Consider the following 16,050-nt stretch of genomic DNA (forward strand, 5'->3'; position numbering starts at 1 on the left):
GCTTGTTCCAGTGATTGGTTCATCTGGGTGATGGCGTTGGATATGCCTTAGCAGGTTAGATGTATTTCCTCTCGGGAGGGCATGAGACGATAGGCTCCATGCCACGCACCATGCTCCATTTGATTCATAACTCAACAGTCCAACTGCATTTTATCGTTAACTTTCTAAAGCAGGCGCAATCGCTTGTTTGCTGAAGGTTGGAACTTAAACATTAACACTGACAACATTGTGTTCAGATATATATAAAATATAAAATATTTGTATAGCACTTTTTTTTAATTTACATGTTTTGCGGCTGTATATTTAGTTGTATATTATGCTCCACTATCATTTTCACAGAAGAAATGCAAGCCATCTGCACAAATACAGAAAGATTATGAGAAAACTAACAACAAGTCAAATGTAGGATAGGAATAGGTTTTGAGTCAGACCAGTAGTGTACTAATGGTGTAAATGGTTGTGTGTTTCAGGTGGAGCAGTCCAAAGTGCTGATTAAGGAAGGGGGGGTCCAGTTGACACTCACTATTGTCGATACGCCGGGGTTTGGTGATGCTGTGGACAACAGTAACTGGTGAGGCGTGCTGGCCCAATCCGAGTGTTTCCATATGATCATATGTCCTCCTCTTCTCTTCGCCTGATATCTTTATTTTTTCCCATCTTCCAGTTGGCAGCCAGTCATAAACTACATTGACACTAAGTGCGAGGACTTCCTGAATGCAGAGTCAAGAGTGAACCGAAGATCCATGCCAGACAACAGAGTCCACTGCTGCCTGTACTTCATAGCGCCCTCTGGACACGGGTAGGTGTAACTAGATGACGTAGATCAGTGACTCCCGACCACAGGTCCATGTACCCCAGGGGGGACCTGAAACTATTTAAATCATGAATGATTGGGAAAAACATAACCAGATATTAACACTAAGGCAACTGAACACAACATGTTGCAGTTATGTAAGAGTGTGAAAGATAGTTAGCAAGTGGGCGCAGAAGTTTGGCTAAAAGTAAAGAATAGATGGTAGAAATACCAACAAGTTAAAATGAATGACTAAACAGTTTGAGTGATTAGCTAAACGTGAGGAAGAAATGTTCAAATAAAGCTAAAAATTGAAGTAGTTTGCTAACCTTTAAAATAAATTACTAAAAGGAATGGTTTAAAGTAATGTTATAGATTAACAATATCTTTTCATTTAATTCATTTATTAATTTAATTTTAATGTATACGTTTTTTATCCCCAGTGGTAAATTACGATTTACTTTTGAAATAAAATAAAAAAATCTATTAAATTATTTAATTTTAATTCAAGTAAATATGTTTATGTATAGGTAATAGCAGAAGAAGAAAAAATTCTGGGGTGCACATGTTCAAACTAAATCATGAAGATGCTCTTTGGAAAGGGATCACAGAACTTCAAAAGAGAAAAAAGGTCCAAAAAGTGAAAAAGCTTTTATTTAAATGGTTATTTCATATGGAGATCCCGACTGGCTGACGTCATGCAGACGTGGGCAACCTCACTGACTCTGTGTCTGATACAACGCAAAAATCTCCTTGCAGCGGGTGTGTAGAGCAGCAGCTCCACCGCAGCGCTGTAAGATGACGTAATATTAAGAGTGGCACGGTGGCGTGTGGTATGAAAGGCAGTGAAAGGCTCGATCTTTTACTTAACCTAACTGTCCCATTCTTGTCAGTTAAACGTACGTCCTGACCCAGAGCGTCAAAAGTGACGCCAGTCGGAATCAGACTTAACAGGATGTGAGTTTTCCTGTGACTTCCTGTTCAGCCTGAAGGCGGCGGGAAACTGTCCAGCTTGATGGCGGCTGTTTGTCTCCACCCCCTGCTGCTGATGCTGCCGCCTGCTCTCGTCTTTAACAGGTGAGGCGCAGCTCATCTCCAACCAGCCTAATGGCCTTCTTCAGGGTGGAGCCCTTAAAACACAGATTCCTCTTTCATAGACATCAGGATTTCAAACACCTCAGCACACAGCCAGGATCTCAAGACTGACAAATGCAAAGTATAACAACCAGATGGCTCCCTCTCTTCTTTGTAGAGCCATCTGGTGGTGGGTCTCTGCGGCCCTGCTCTATTTTTAATATAAGATTTCCATTTGAAACAGCCATCTAAATAAAGCCTTTTAAATTCATCACAAGACAAGCAGCTTTAAGATCCATTGGCTATATTTTCTTACAGTATGGTAGTTCTAACCAGGTGAAGTAAAATATTTGAAGCCAGTCTTTTAGAAGCAGCAGTTGGCAGGTAGGAGGATGACTCTGTTCTTGTCGCCAGTCTATCTGTATTCAAAGGAGTTATTAACCAACACTCACCCACATTCCTCTGTTAAGGTCCAAATGATGGTGCTGTGCCAGTGCAGTGAAATACATCAAATATAGAGTGTGGCCTAAACATACTCTATCAGTACAGTGGCGTGCGTGCATGTGTGATTCACAAAGGTTACATAACCCAGTTCTGCTCATGCTCAATAGAGTTCTGCTCTCCATCAGTGAATCACCCAATCAGAGCGGAGGCCTCGGAGCGACTCACAGAGGCAGGCTTCTCATCTCAGACAAACACACACTGTCTTCTTCTTCTCTGTGTGTGTGTGTGTGTGTGTGTGTGTGTGTGTGTGTGTGTGTGTGTGTGTGTGTGTGTGTGTGTGTGTGTGTATGTGTGTATGTGTTTATGTGTATGTGTGTGTGTGTGTGTGTGTTCACTTGGCATCAGTGGTACATTCCCTGTTTGTCAGTATAGCTGCAGCATCTGCATGGGTTTAAATGTTGAAGCTCTGTTTCCCCTTAACCCAAAATCCATCCAGCAACTCAGGTTTACTGATGGCTAAATAGATTTAAATCTAAAGAGATTTAAATCATCCAGGATTGTTGAAAAATCTGCAGAGATGATTCATGTATAATGTGTCTAAAAGTACATTTTATAACCATAAAGTCAGAAAGAAACTTGGCCTCTGTTGTCAATTTCCCGCTGTAATACTGCTTTATGATTCTGATCAGCTGACACCGCAATCGAACATTCACTGTTGGTGTGTTAAAGAAGCTGAAACACTTTCTACTTTAAAAACGTCATTGTAGTTCTGCTTAAACTATCCTCATGCTATTTTTATCCACATTTAGCCGGGGACAAGAATAGGAACAATCCATGAGACCTAGAAATGTATAGTATTAACTGTAAATGTGTTGATAGTATATAGTGAGAGTATTGGACGTAGTTGCGTTGTTCATAGAATCACAGCATTGTCCGTACAGTTCTTGGGGGTGCGCCGCGGCAGAATGGATATATTAAAAAAAGAAGTCTGGCCTGGTGGGGGTTCCTGTTAGTCTACAATTATAACACGGGAGGTGCGTGTCTGAAAGGGACCTACATCTGAACTGTGCTGCAAAACCAGACATGTCCAATTAATACAATTGTCCAGTTTCTGCCCAGCTTAATAGCGAAGTAAGTTTAATATGTGCATAATAGAGTTTGACAGTCAGTTATCTCCACTTCTCTGTATTTGACAGCGCCTGTAAAGGACAATAGTATGCTCATGAACTAACTATTGATGCACTGATAGCAAATGTAGGGGCAGTTGTTCACTTCCCTTGGTAATTATATCAGGTAATTGTGGTGTTCCTGCTTGAATATGCAGTAGTTTCAAAGCAGACTGTTTACTCCTTCAAATCCTTTGCAGCAGCTGCACAATTGCAGTTTACACGCTTCTTCCAAAAGTCATATGACAGACATGTGGCTGTAAGATTTAAAATCCCATTAGTCCTGTGTGTTTATATATATATATATATATATATATATATATATATATATATATATATATATATATATATATATATAAATACCTCTGATATTGTATACCCTAAGACACTACAGGGAGAAGGAAGGAAATGGTCACTGAGGGCTCCTAGTTTGAAACATCACTGTCAGTGTGTAGAGACGGTCATTGAACTCTGAAAGGAAACAACATTTTGAGATCATAGGAGTCTCTTGACAGTCAGTATCTCCTGCAGAATCTAAGTCTCCCCCTGCATGGACCAGACACTCTGACTCCTGTTTGATCTGGGACCGCATTCACTCCAGGACTCCTCTGATGCTGCATTGTACACCAACCTGACCCCGTTCTTACCAACGGGTTCACACACACACTCTGTCTCTGTGTCCCTGTGTGAACTAGTGAACCGCTGAACAGCTGTTTTGTTGCCCTCTTTGTATTTCTGCATTCCTGGGATGACTACATCAACATCCCCTTTACCCACACCCATGACACAGCAACACATACACATATTCATAACTATGTCCAGACATAGCATGCAGCCCTTGAATGCACATAAATCAGAATCAGAAAGAGATTTATTGCCGGGTAAGTAGCACTTACTGAGAATTTTACTTGGTTGAGGGTGCATACATAAAAAAAAAAAATCCAAATAACACAAAAATCCATACATACATACACACACACACACACACACACATACAAAAAAAGTATTTTGTGATCACTGAAGGCCTGTTACCAACAGTTGTGTTGTCATTTCTAAGAATTCCTCATGGGGGAGACAGAAACTACACACTAAAGTACATGAAAAGGAACAGTACAATACAGTACTTGGTTGAATACAACCATGTACTGTTATATTTTTACATAATGTTCTCCCATTAAGCAGTACACACTTGATTTCCACACTCACTGCCCACCAACCTCCCACCTACTAGGGGGCTCCGTTTCTGGCCACACAACTGAATATGATGCTCACTTGTCATTCAGACTGAGATGGAGAGCCCATGGGAGTATTACTAAGGAGTATTATGAAGACAATCCCTCATGAGCGTAGCAAGACAAAACCATCTGTTGTCACCACAACAGAGACACATGAGATAAGACGTCCTTCCCTCAGCTGGCTGCATTGTGTCTTTGTTGTGGGCTACATGGAAAGTTTGGTTTTGGTTGGCCATCTGCTGGTGACCTACTGAACCGCATTTACTTTGAAAAGTCATGCTCTCAAGAATCACACTGGCAATTTCATTTTCAAGTTTTGGAAATTAACCCTTTGAGTTCTAAGGGCATTTTCACATATCTTCTTAAAAATACCTTTTTAAGGTATTAGTATATATCTGATCCCCATGTGTTTTATGTCAAAATGTCCAGAACAAACTCAGCTTTCCGTCCAGTGATGTCCAATTTGTTTCTTCTTTTTTCACAATATAAACCCAAAGTTGATTTCATAAGAACGTCCAGCTTTCACAGGAACAGAAACTTTTCGTTTCACAACCTCGTAGCTTATGGTCCGTCTGTGGTTTAGAAATTATGGCTGATAATCAAAATCTTTATGGAACAATCTGTTTACTTCCTGAACCACACTGTTGAGCTATATCGGCAGAAAGGGAGGGTACACCCAGGTCACCAGTTGACTGTTAACATACACACAAATAAATACATTCACATTTATTTTAATCTGTTCATGATTAAATAATCGGGGAAACGGACAAGAGGAAATGATTCCTGAGTCTACCACACAACCACAGGTGTTCCACAGCTATCTAGCAAATGAATGGACCCCTCTTTAACATCAGTCACTTGTTCTTACTGTTTTCTTTCTGTCTGTTTCAGCCTGAAGCCGCTGGACATCGAGTTCATGAAGAGACTCCATGACAAAGTCAACGTCATCCCGCTTATTGCAAAAGCGGACACTCTGACCCCAGAAGAGTGCCAGCTTTTTAAAAAACAGGTATTTGTGTGTGTTTGTGTCACTTTAGTAGGATAATCAGCGCTGCTAAACAGTCCAACTACGGTGAGTAGTGTATATACTGTATGTGTATGTCATTTACTCAATGTATATATACACATACATGTAGAGCAATAGTGGACATTTTGTGAAGAGGGAAGTATCAGAAGATCAATACCAGTCCTATTTCTGTGTCAAGTATGGAGTTAAAGCTAGGAGGCAATTAGCCTAGCTTAGCATTAAGACTGGTAGCAGGTGAAAATCTTTACAAAGTCCACAAAAAAAAAGGGTTCAGAGTCAGAGACGCTGCCTGGAAATACTGAAATGACCAAGTTCATCCTTAAGGACTGTAAGGACTGTAAACCTTAAGGAGAAATTACAAATAACTTTTAAATTATTTTTAAGTGCTCTTTAATGTTTTATTTAAAGCACTTTGAATTGTCCTGTTGCTGAAATGTGCTATAGAAATAAAGCTGTCTTGCCTTTTTTTTTTTTATATCTCCTTTTGTCAGATAATGAAAGAAATACAGGAGCACAAAATAAAAATTTATGAATTCCCAGACACGGAGGACGACGAGGACAACAAGCTCATCCGAAAGATTAAGGTGAAGCACCACACAGTCTTACCACAGCCGCTAATAATGTAAAACTTGATTTAAGGACCTCTGATTGGTCTTTACATGAAGACAGATATGGCCACCTGTCAATCAGGGTCAAGGCTTATCCATGGCACTGTGTACATGTTAACTTGCCGTGAACTTGTTTTTGGGTGTTGTTCATGTTTTCAAAGACATTAGTCCACAAACTAATGCCTGACATCCCATTGTTACATCTACTTCTGTTACACAGTGTATGGGGAAAGCAGAACAAGCAGTCCAAAATGGAAGAAGCTATTTTATCTGAATTTTCCTTTCTTAAATGTTGTACGTGTCCTAATTGCACCGTGGGTAGGAGAGAAACGTATTTTCAATTGCTCTGTAACTCTGGCACATATTGCATGATTGACAATATCGTTGACTTAACTTAATCTTTCCACCTCAGGAGAAGATGCCGCTAGCAGTGGTCGGCAGCAACGTGGTAATTGAGGTGAACGGCAAGAAGGTCAGAGGTCGCCAGTACCCATGGGGCGTGGCAGAAGGTAGGTTCACTCAGGTCCACTGCCAGAAAAGGAGGACGTGGCAGAAAAGAAGTGTGCACACTTTGAAAGTTCACAAGGGGCAGCAGATAAGCTTTTGTGTGTGTGTGTGTGTGTGTGTGTGTGTGTGTGTGTGTGTGTGTGTGTGTGTGTGTCTGTGTGTCTGTGTGTGTGTGTGTGTGTCTGTGTTTGTGTGTCAGGTTACAAGAAAGACATTTGATACGTTTGATTTATCTCTATCATGATCAATGAAGTGTGGTCTTCCTGAGAGTGTGGGAGACTGTGCATGTTCTCCACAACGACCCCCCTGTATCCAGTGAATGCATTACCTGCCAGGTAATACAACCACTCTGAGGACTATGGTTACCTGGTCCTCAGATCTCTGCAGGGTAAATCCAGACAGCTAGCTAGCCTATCTGTCCAATCTGAGGACTATGGTTACCTGGTCCTCAGATCTCTGCAGGGTAAATCCAGACAGCTAGCTAGACTATCTGTCCAATCTGAGGACTATGGTTACCTGGTCCTCAGATCTCTGCAGGGTAAATCCAGACAGCTAGCTAGACTATCTGTCCAATCTGAGGACTATGGTGACCTGGTCCTCAGATCTCTGCAGGGTAAATCCAGACAGCTAGCTAGACTATCTGTCCAATCAGAGTTTTCTGTTGACGACTAAAACTACTTCTGAACGTACACATGTTCCATCAAAACAACTTCCTTCCTGAGACTATTTAGCAGCGGCACCATGGCTCCGTCCGGAGCTTAGCACCGCCCATGACAATTGTGATTGGTTTACAGAAATGCCAGTAAACAAGAGCAGGTCATTCTCCCATCCCAGAATGCTGTGGAGCTGAGCTGGCAGTGTGAGACTAGCGCTGCAGTGAAACCACTGTTGGACATGGGGAACTGACATTTAAAACTTGGCCCAGAGCTTCTGGAATAGCTAGGTTAATAATTTAGCTTTTAGAATATTTGATTGATTGATGTTCCCCAGGTGAAGAAAGAATTATATTTACTTATATATTTGGGAAATAAATGCAACATGTTCCTAAAGATATGTCGTGTCACATTTTGACAGAAGTTTGAAGTTACCTGGCAGTTAATGCATTCTTACCTTTTATTACCCCTGAACTCCACGTCACATGCACACAGTCCTTGGTAGTGTTGGTCTTGACCCTAATAGGGATTCTGGAAAATAAAGACAGACATGTGGTATTATGGGATATGTTGTTTCAGCAAGCACTGACTGACCCAGCTAGTGTTGCAACTAGCCACGATGAACTGCTGTTGCTCTTACTGGTGTGTTAGTTTTCATTTGTTTTAAAGTCCTCTCAAAGATGAAACACTGTATATATATATATATCTTCATATAAAGTCATATACCTTTTGTTGCTCTGTGGTTGACCGTTTATCAGTCTTTCACTTTTCCATTCTTTCTTTTCTCTCTTTTTTTCTTGGTCTATTCTTTTCCATGACTGACAGAGGGCATTTTTGGTAAACCAAACCATCTTTCACTTAATTTCAGCCTCATTTTTTTCCCCTACTCCTCCTCAGAGTGTCCCCCTCCTCTCCATCCCTCCTCTCCCTCCACTTTTCTGTTGCTGTGCTGTCTCATCATTAGGCTGATGGTCAAACCAATGCTCTGATCAGACCTGGGCTGAAAACAAGTACTGCAATACACCATCATTTGGAAATATTTGAAAACAGAGAAGAACATGGACATATTCAACTGTGAACGTATTACAAAAGAACATAGACACCAAAATCATTCATGTGTTCTCAGTGCAGTTGTTGTATGTTTGGTATGGTAGTGTCCCAATGGCCTGGGATTGTGTTGATAGTATTATCTTATTTCGGTTTATCACAGATATTTGGGTAATTTGTTAGCAGATTAGTAGTAATAAAGTGAGGTGGATCAATCCCAAATATATTGTGTGATGGAGTCATTTTGAAACAGTGTTGCCATTACATAGTTAGTGTGCCAGAAAAACATAGACAAATTATTTTTATTTAAGTTTTGGAATGTTAAAACATCTCGCCCAGTACATATTTGGTCACAAATTCGAGGGATCCTTCTAAAATATCTTCATGGGTTAATGTTAACAAATAATTTTTTTACTCTCACATATTGATATCAGTGTAAATTCTACCAATCTTTAGAAGAAAGTGTCAAACTTTGCTACAATCATTTTAAATTGCTGCACTCAGCTTTAGAGTTGCAAAAAAACACTTTTTACTTACTGCTAGTTGCAACTCTACACTAAGACACTGTGAACAAAGAAACCCACCCCCACAAATGAAATGCTGAACAAAAGAAAAAACCCACTACATAAGCCAAAACTCATCACGGTCTTACTCCCTACGGTGCTTTTTATACATATCCCTTATGCCTTAGAAATACGTAAACAATCTCTTCTCTTCCCATTTTGTCATGTCACAGTGTATGCTTAGTGTTGCCCGTAATCTACCAGAGGGACACATGAATGATTATGTTTGTTGTCTTTGTTTTTATCACTTAATTTGACAGTCAACCCCAAAAGCCCAAGGTTGTAATAAACAGGAAGGATCCTGCAAAGTGCATTTGATGACGCTTACTTGGCACATGTCTGAAACATCTGCCTGGTGTTGTCAGCAGGTTTCAAGCCTCTCTTGTTGTCCCAGGTCTGATGCTGTGAATAGTCATGGAGAAAACTAGAGGCTGTCTGGTGCTGAAGCTACAGCTGCAATAGAAACATTACTCTCCGCGCTGTGGTTCCATGCTTTGCTCCTGTGGTATTCCATACTGTTTAATTTCGGTCCTGCTTCACCACGCCATTCAACTCACTACATTATGCTGTGAGTTGAATAGGTTGTGTTGGTGCAGGGTGAGAACGGTGTGCGGGTCTTACTGTATCACTGGACCAAGGACTGGGATCCACCATCCTAACACATTGCTACATTCATTATAGGTCCATGAGCAGCTAATGGCGAGATAGTGATTTCCAGAAGGGCATGTAGCAACTCATTTAAGTCATGCGGTTTGGCATCATGAGTTATCACTCATTAGCATATTCCAAATTTGAATGTAACAACATGTTCCTGAAACAGCTGTGTGCTCTTGATTCATTAAACCAAGCAGTTCATCATCATGGCCTAAACACACATTGCTAATAGATAAAGCACTCAGGCTCAAAACACCTGATGGACTGAAACCTTTTCCCAATAAACTCCATGATTGACAAATGAAAAAACAAAATGAAAACGCGGAGTAAGCATCAGGTATTTTCTGCCATTCATCAACAAATAAGATTCGTGTACTATTAGTTACAACCTTTTTATTTCTTCCTATGAGCCTTGACCCCACTTAGCTCCCCCACTTATTACCTCATTGAGACTTGCACCCCCCAGCTTGTCATGCAAAGATCCTCATATAACACCCCCTCCAACCACCACAGTCCCTCTTACAAGCCCTGCGCTCTTTAGTCAGTCACCTTGGACCCATACAGGTTGTGGTGTTGATCCAGGGCCAAATCTGGGCTGAATCTGGGCCTGACCTAGTCCAATTCTGGGCTCAAACCGGGCCAGGTCTGAGCCATAATAAACCCAGCTCCTCCAGACCCAGATTTAGCCCCTGCTGGGAGCAGACAGTAACTGAAAAAACGTACCCCTCCCCCTTCCGTCAGAGCTCCCTCCTCTAGAAGAGACAGAAGGTCAATGGCTGGCTTGGGACGCCAAGGGGCGGGACTGCTTAAGTTTCATCAATGGTAAGGTGTCCTCCTTATTTCGCTCCCCTGATGATTGGCTGCCAGTGGGATGGAGGTTAACCAATAAGGAGCAGCGTGTTTGATGAAGAGGAGGCTGGAGATCTACCACATACAGTACATCCTCCGCAGCAGTTTGTCTGCAGTCCTTTTCCAGAATCCCATCTGATGTGTAACCTTGTCTTTTGTTTGAGATGAATACTCACAATCATCTAACTGTACCATGTTGGAATGAGACGGGTTCTGTTTGCTGTTGTCTGTCCCAGAACCCTTGCTCCTTCTGACTATGTGACGTCCAACAGTGAAAGGCTGTGATCAGATAGGAGGCTTTTTTTGTGTTAACTATTAGTAATGTGAAAGGGCTCACTCGTAGTGATGAACCCACTGAATTAGGGCTGGGTAATATATCAATATAAATTAATATTGTGATATGAGACTAGATAACCTATTTGATATTGGATATCGTAGTATCCAGATGTCGTAATATGTCTTTTCCTGGTTTTACAAGCTGCATCAAAGTGATGAAATTAACTTTCTAGAATGTTCTCACAGTTGTATTATTTGCCTTCTCCCACTTAGTCAGTATATCCATTATTGATGATTATTCTTTACAAATCTCATTGTGTAAATATTTAGTGAAAGCACCAATATTCAACCCTACGTATCGGTCCCCTATCCTTATCGAGGTATTTGGTCAAAAATATTGGGATGTTGGATTTGGAGTTAGTGGTGACCAAAACAGAACAAAAAGGTCAGTGAATAAGAGGGCCGGGACCCAAATGTAAGACTTTCTAGGCACCAACTGAATTGCCTCTTTAGAATCGACTATTGATTATTGCCTTGTCATTCAATACCTAATGAGTAAATCTCACCAGCGTCTGTGAGCCAATAAGCATGCATCATTTTTCTAACAAGATCTAATAATGTCTGTGATTGGCTGTCTAACGTCCTAGAGACTAACGGTGGGGAGAAAAATGTCAGCAATAAAATTGAAGTGATATCAACAGAGAAATATATATATTTAGACAAAACAGATGTTGACAACGTTGCCTTTGGGGACATCATTTGGAATTGGTAAAAATGTGAATGTGGAAAAAAGGTGGTACGCTGTAATATGTGGCAGAATACGATGTCAGATAATGTCCTGGCAGATAATTACCAGTACCTTTTTTCCTTAAATTTAAGGACATTTCTGTTGATCCAAAAATCTAAATACGGGGGGAAAAGCTGTCAAAAACCCTTTGTTATTCCTTAACACTGTATATTATCCCATACTTCTAACAGTGTATGCTCATATTAAAACCGTCCTATGGGATCATGGCCTGATGTCCCTCTGCCCTTTGTGCTCTGTTTATGTGCAACTATAACACATTTTGTGCAATGCCTCTCTCTTTAAAGACTGGTTACCCCTTTCCTCAGTATACATGCCCCTCTCTTTTTAACCTATGAACGAATGAATGAATGAATGAATGAACTTTACATAGTGTAATCCTGTATGTTTGTGCCATAAGGTCCACATAGAGATTAACAACATTCATTTTAATTCTGCAATGTTTTGCTTATATTTTTTTATTTCTTTTTCTACACAACCACTACGCTGTGTGTGTGTGTTGTCATCACGTGAATACAGGGATCTGCAGGGTCTCAAAATCTAAATTTTAGGCCTTAAAACGTCTTAAATTTGCTGAAATATTGTTTTCTAGGTCTTAAATCCTTTGAAACAGGTCTTTATTTTTCCCACGTCCATGCATCGCTACCTCTAATGCTGACCTTATTTTATACGTGGTCTTGTAGTTCTTTCTTTCAATAGTCCAAAGATAACTTTGCTGTATTACGACGACAAATGAGACCAGCATGCGACTTATACTGCAGCCAATCAGCTTTTGTGTTATTGTTGCTAGTATCTTTCGGATCGTACCACAGACATAAAACAGACTTTGGAGAAGTGCACGTCTAGCGATTTAGGGAATTGAGGGCTTGGTTGATGTTGCGATAAAGGTCTTAAATATCATCATCACATAATGGTCTTAAATAGATCTTAAATAGTCTTATATTTGACTTGGGGAGACCTGCAGAAACCCTGTGAGCACCATACCGTTGTGTTGATCTTACTCACAAGAACCCAATAGTTTGTCTCTGCTGGAACTGCCTCTCAATGTGGACACGTAGCCACAGACAGACCCAAGGCGTTGATACTTACCCCGTAAAATCGGTTATTTTACCCAGAGTTCATTGCAATAATTTAGCACCTGCAAGACAGGTTTATGACTTTCCGTTTCCCTTGAGACAGAACGATTATTATTCTGATTATTACAAGGAGAGGTGTTCATGCACAGTCATTTTGATACCTGTCTCTCTCTCTCTCTCTCTCTCTCTCTCTCTCTCTCTCTCTCTCTCTCTCTCTCTCTCTCTCTCTCTCTGTCTCTCTCTCTCTCTCTGTGTTCTCCTCTCTCTCCCTGTGTGTTTTCAGTGGAGAATGGGGAACACTGCGACTTCACTGTGCTGCGTAACATGCTGATCAGGTAAGACAGTGTGGGGACTGCTGTTACTCAGACAGCTTGTGTGTGTGTGTGTGTGTGTGTGTGTGTGTGTGTGTGTGTGTGTGTGTGTGTGTGTGTGTTTAAACTTACTGATTCCACTTCAACACTGTAACTTTAGCTAAAAGCTAATAGAATTTTCTCGCTCAATACTGGACCAATTTCAAAGATTTCTGTCCACATTAATCACTGAGACACAGATGCATGGGAAATAGGGTCCAGGTAAAATAATAAAAAGCAGAATGTCTACTTAATCCCATGAATGCAACTCGATTTCTTACCCAAAAACTTTGGTTGACAATGTTCTTCTAATGCCCACATTAGTCTTCATTAACTGTTCTGGTTCTTTCCCTTCAACAGGACTCATATGCAGGATTTAAAGGACGTCACCAACAATGTCCACTACGAGAATTATCGCAGTAAGAAGCTGGCTGCCGTCACCTGTAATGGAGTGGACAATACCAAGACCAAGGGACAGCTCACTAAGTACACCTTAAATACTGAACTACTATATCCCTCATTTAAATGAAACAGAACACACAACTTTAGACGTGGGGTGGGGAAAACACAACACAAATCACAAGTAACTATTAACCTTAGCCCTGGCTGTGGTCAACAGGAGTCCCCTGGCGCAGATGGAGGAGGAGCGCAGGGAGCACGTGATGAAAATGAAGAAGATGGAGGCCGAAATGGAGCAGGTCTTTGAAATGAAGGTTAAGGAGAAGAAGCAGAAACTGAAGGACTCCGAGGCTGAGGTGTGTGTGTGTGTGTGTCACCATTCAAGGTGTCCATTATGTAAGGGATAATGTAGGGCGCCCCCTTCAGACAAGATCAAAAACTAGTTATGTAGGGGGGGCGCTTTCACACCGGCCTCGTTAAGTTCAGTAGAATCCCACCACAGTTTGTTTGCCCTGCTGGTGCAGATCATTTGGGCAGGTGTGAACGCAACAATCCCGGTCGGATGTACACCAGAAGCGGACCAACTAAGCGTACAGAGACCTGCTTGATGAGGTGGTCTTGTACGCTTCCAATCCAAGTCTGGAGCGGTTGGTTTGTGGTGAAACGCGATCCTTCCTTGACCCACACTAACAAGGTGTGCTCAGCGGCAGAGCAGCAAACTGTAGCAGCGTGCAGCCGTCCGTCACTCACATCTCCGTGGTCAAACTAGCCGCCCCTGAAGCTGGAGGCCGACGGCGGCAGAGCAGAGCGAGGGGTCGGTGACCAGAGCAGACGTAGTAACGTCGCTCGCCAAACGATGTCTGATTATTTTAATGATGTGAGCTGGTTTGACCACAGAGATGTCCACAACACTTCTCCCTGTTTTTACTTTCTTGCGCTCGACCCAGACACATCCGACCAATAAGAGGTGTGGACGTTCTTACGTGATTTGTAATGGCGTATTTTGGTAAGCTTGGATTTTTCCAGGTGTGAAACGAAAAAAAAACAAGAGGGAAATCGTTTCAAGTTTACTTACTTATCAACCGATTTGGACCAGCGCAAAGAAACTACAGCTGTGAAAACGCCTCATGGGTATTACAGGCGCTACTGATGGGTATTACAGGCGCTACTGATGGGTATTACAGCCGCTACTGATGGGTATTACAGGCGCTACTGATGGGTATTACAGGCGCTACTGATGGGAACATGTCACTTTCCAGTGAGTCTCTCTACTGTTTTGACCCTTAGCTGGAGCGACGCCACGAACAGATGAAGAGGAACTTGGAGGCGCAGTACAAAGAGCTGGAGGAGAAGAGACGGGTGTATGAGGACGAGAAGGCCAACTGGGAGGCTCAGCAGAGAATCCTCGAGCAGCAGAAACTGGACGCCTCCAAGTTAGTAACGCTTAACGCATCTTCAACAGCTGTCTAATCACTGTGTTACTGGCCAAATGGTTCAGTCAGTAGTATGTCTACTAGATGATGCATAGAATAAAGCTTTGACAATATTGTTGCAGCATTTTGCCCCTGTATTTTAAAATAGGGGGGTGTATACTTACGCCCCTGTATTTTAACATAGGGGGGTGTATACTTACGCCCCTGTATTTTAACATAGGGGTTGTATACTTATGCCCCTGTATTTTAATGAAGAACATTTATTTATTTATGATACATTATTCATTCACAAAGAAAATTTGTGTCCCTAAAGGTTGGATTTTTCCTCATTTTTATTTTAAATAAAAGCATTAAGATAATTTTGTATTGCTCTTTTTACCTTTAGCGTGAGTATGTAGAGTTATGAGCAGCACTGTATGTGAAGTTATGAAATGTCACTCTACCTTTTATGTCATTTTCATTACTGTTAGTTCATAGTGTTGATGGAAACCAAACTAAACTACGAGAAATGCTTGTATTGTTGTTTGTTTCCCTGCCTGTCAATATACAGTATGTAATAAGGATGTTGTACGAGATTGTAACGTTCTCTCTTTTCTTGTTTCTCACACAGGACGATGGAAAAGAACAAGAAGAAAGGAAAGATCTTTTGAAGAGACACAAACTGTTTCTTCACCTTTACACAAACTCGTTTTTTTCTTAATCCCCTTTTGAAGTTTGCATTTACATACACACCCAAAAAACAGATATAACACTTCGCACATTCCAGAACGTACCTCCGTGTTACATTTAACATGCACCACGCGCAACATTGACACACACACACACACACACACACACACACAGATACACAAACACACACACACACACAAAAGGCTACAACATGCAAAGGCCCACGTGCTCGTCTCTCTACGGGGTTTTCCCATTTTATCTGTTAAAACCTTCTCATTTTCATGGGGAATGCATGTTTTTGTGAAATTCTATTTTCCTATATTTCCTGACAAAGAGGAGGATCTCGAGTTCCTCTGAGCTACAGCACGGAGTTAACACATGGCAGGGACCATGCATAGCCATTTGTACACATGTAGTAGTAG

General features: G+C 41.3%; 1 protein-coding gene across 4 annotated transcripts in view; it reads left to right on the forward strand.

Annotated features, from left to right (window-relative positions):
* The window catches only part of LOC117948757 (septin-7-like), a 43,577-nt gene extending 27,527 nt beyond the window's left edge, over nt 1-16,050 (forward strand). For 2 of the 4 annotated variants that reach the window (XM_034878601.1, XM_034878602.1), the window contains exons 4-14: nt 471-571; nt 665-799; nt 5,604-5,721; nt 6,231-6,323; nt 6,760-6,856; nt 8,333-8,344; nt 13,061-13,112; nt 13,488-13,613; nt 13,747-13,882; nt 14,814-14,959; nt 15,570-16,050. In XM_034878601.1, the coding sequence (XP_034734492.1) occupies nt 471-571; nt 665-799; nt 5,604-5,721; nt 6,231-6,323; nt 6,760-6,856; nt 8,333-8,344; nt 13,061-13,112; nt 13,488-13,613; nt 13,747-13,882; nt 14,814-14,959; nt 15,570-15,609 (1,056 nt within the window). In that variant the 3' untranslated portion in view covers nt 15,610-16,050. The remainder of the gene's footprint in view (nt 1-470; nt 572-664; nt 800-5,603; nt 5,722-6,230; nt 6,324-6,759; nt 6,857-8,332; nt 8,345-13,060; nt 13,113-13,487; nt 13,614-13,746; nt 13,883-14,813; nt 14,960-15,569) is intronic. The other 2 variants (XM_034878603.1, XM_034878604.1) reach the window with 1 other exon arrangement.

This window comes from Etheostoma cragini, chromosome 8 (genome assembly GCF_013103735.1).
Source record: "Etheostoma cragini isolate CJK2018 chromosome 8, CSU_Ecrag_1.0, whole genome shotgun sequence".
Lineage (NCBI taxonomy): Eukaryota > Metazoa > Chordata > Actinopteri > Perciformes > Percidae > Etheostoma > Etheostoma cragini.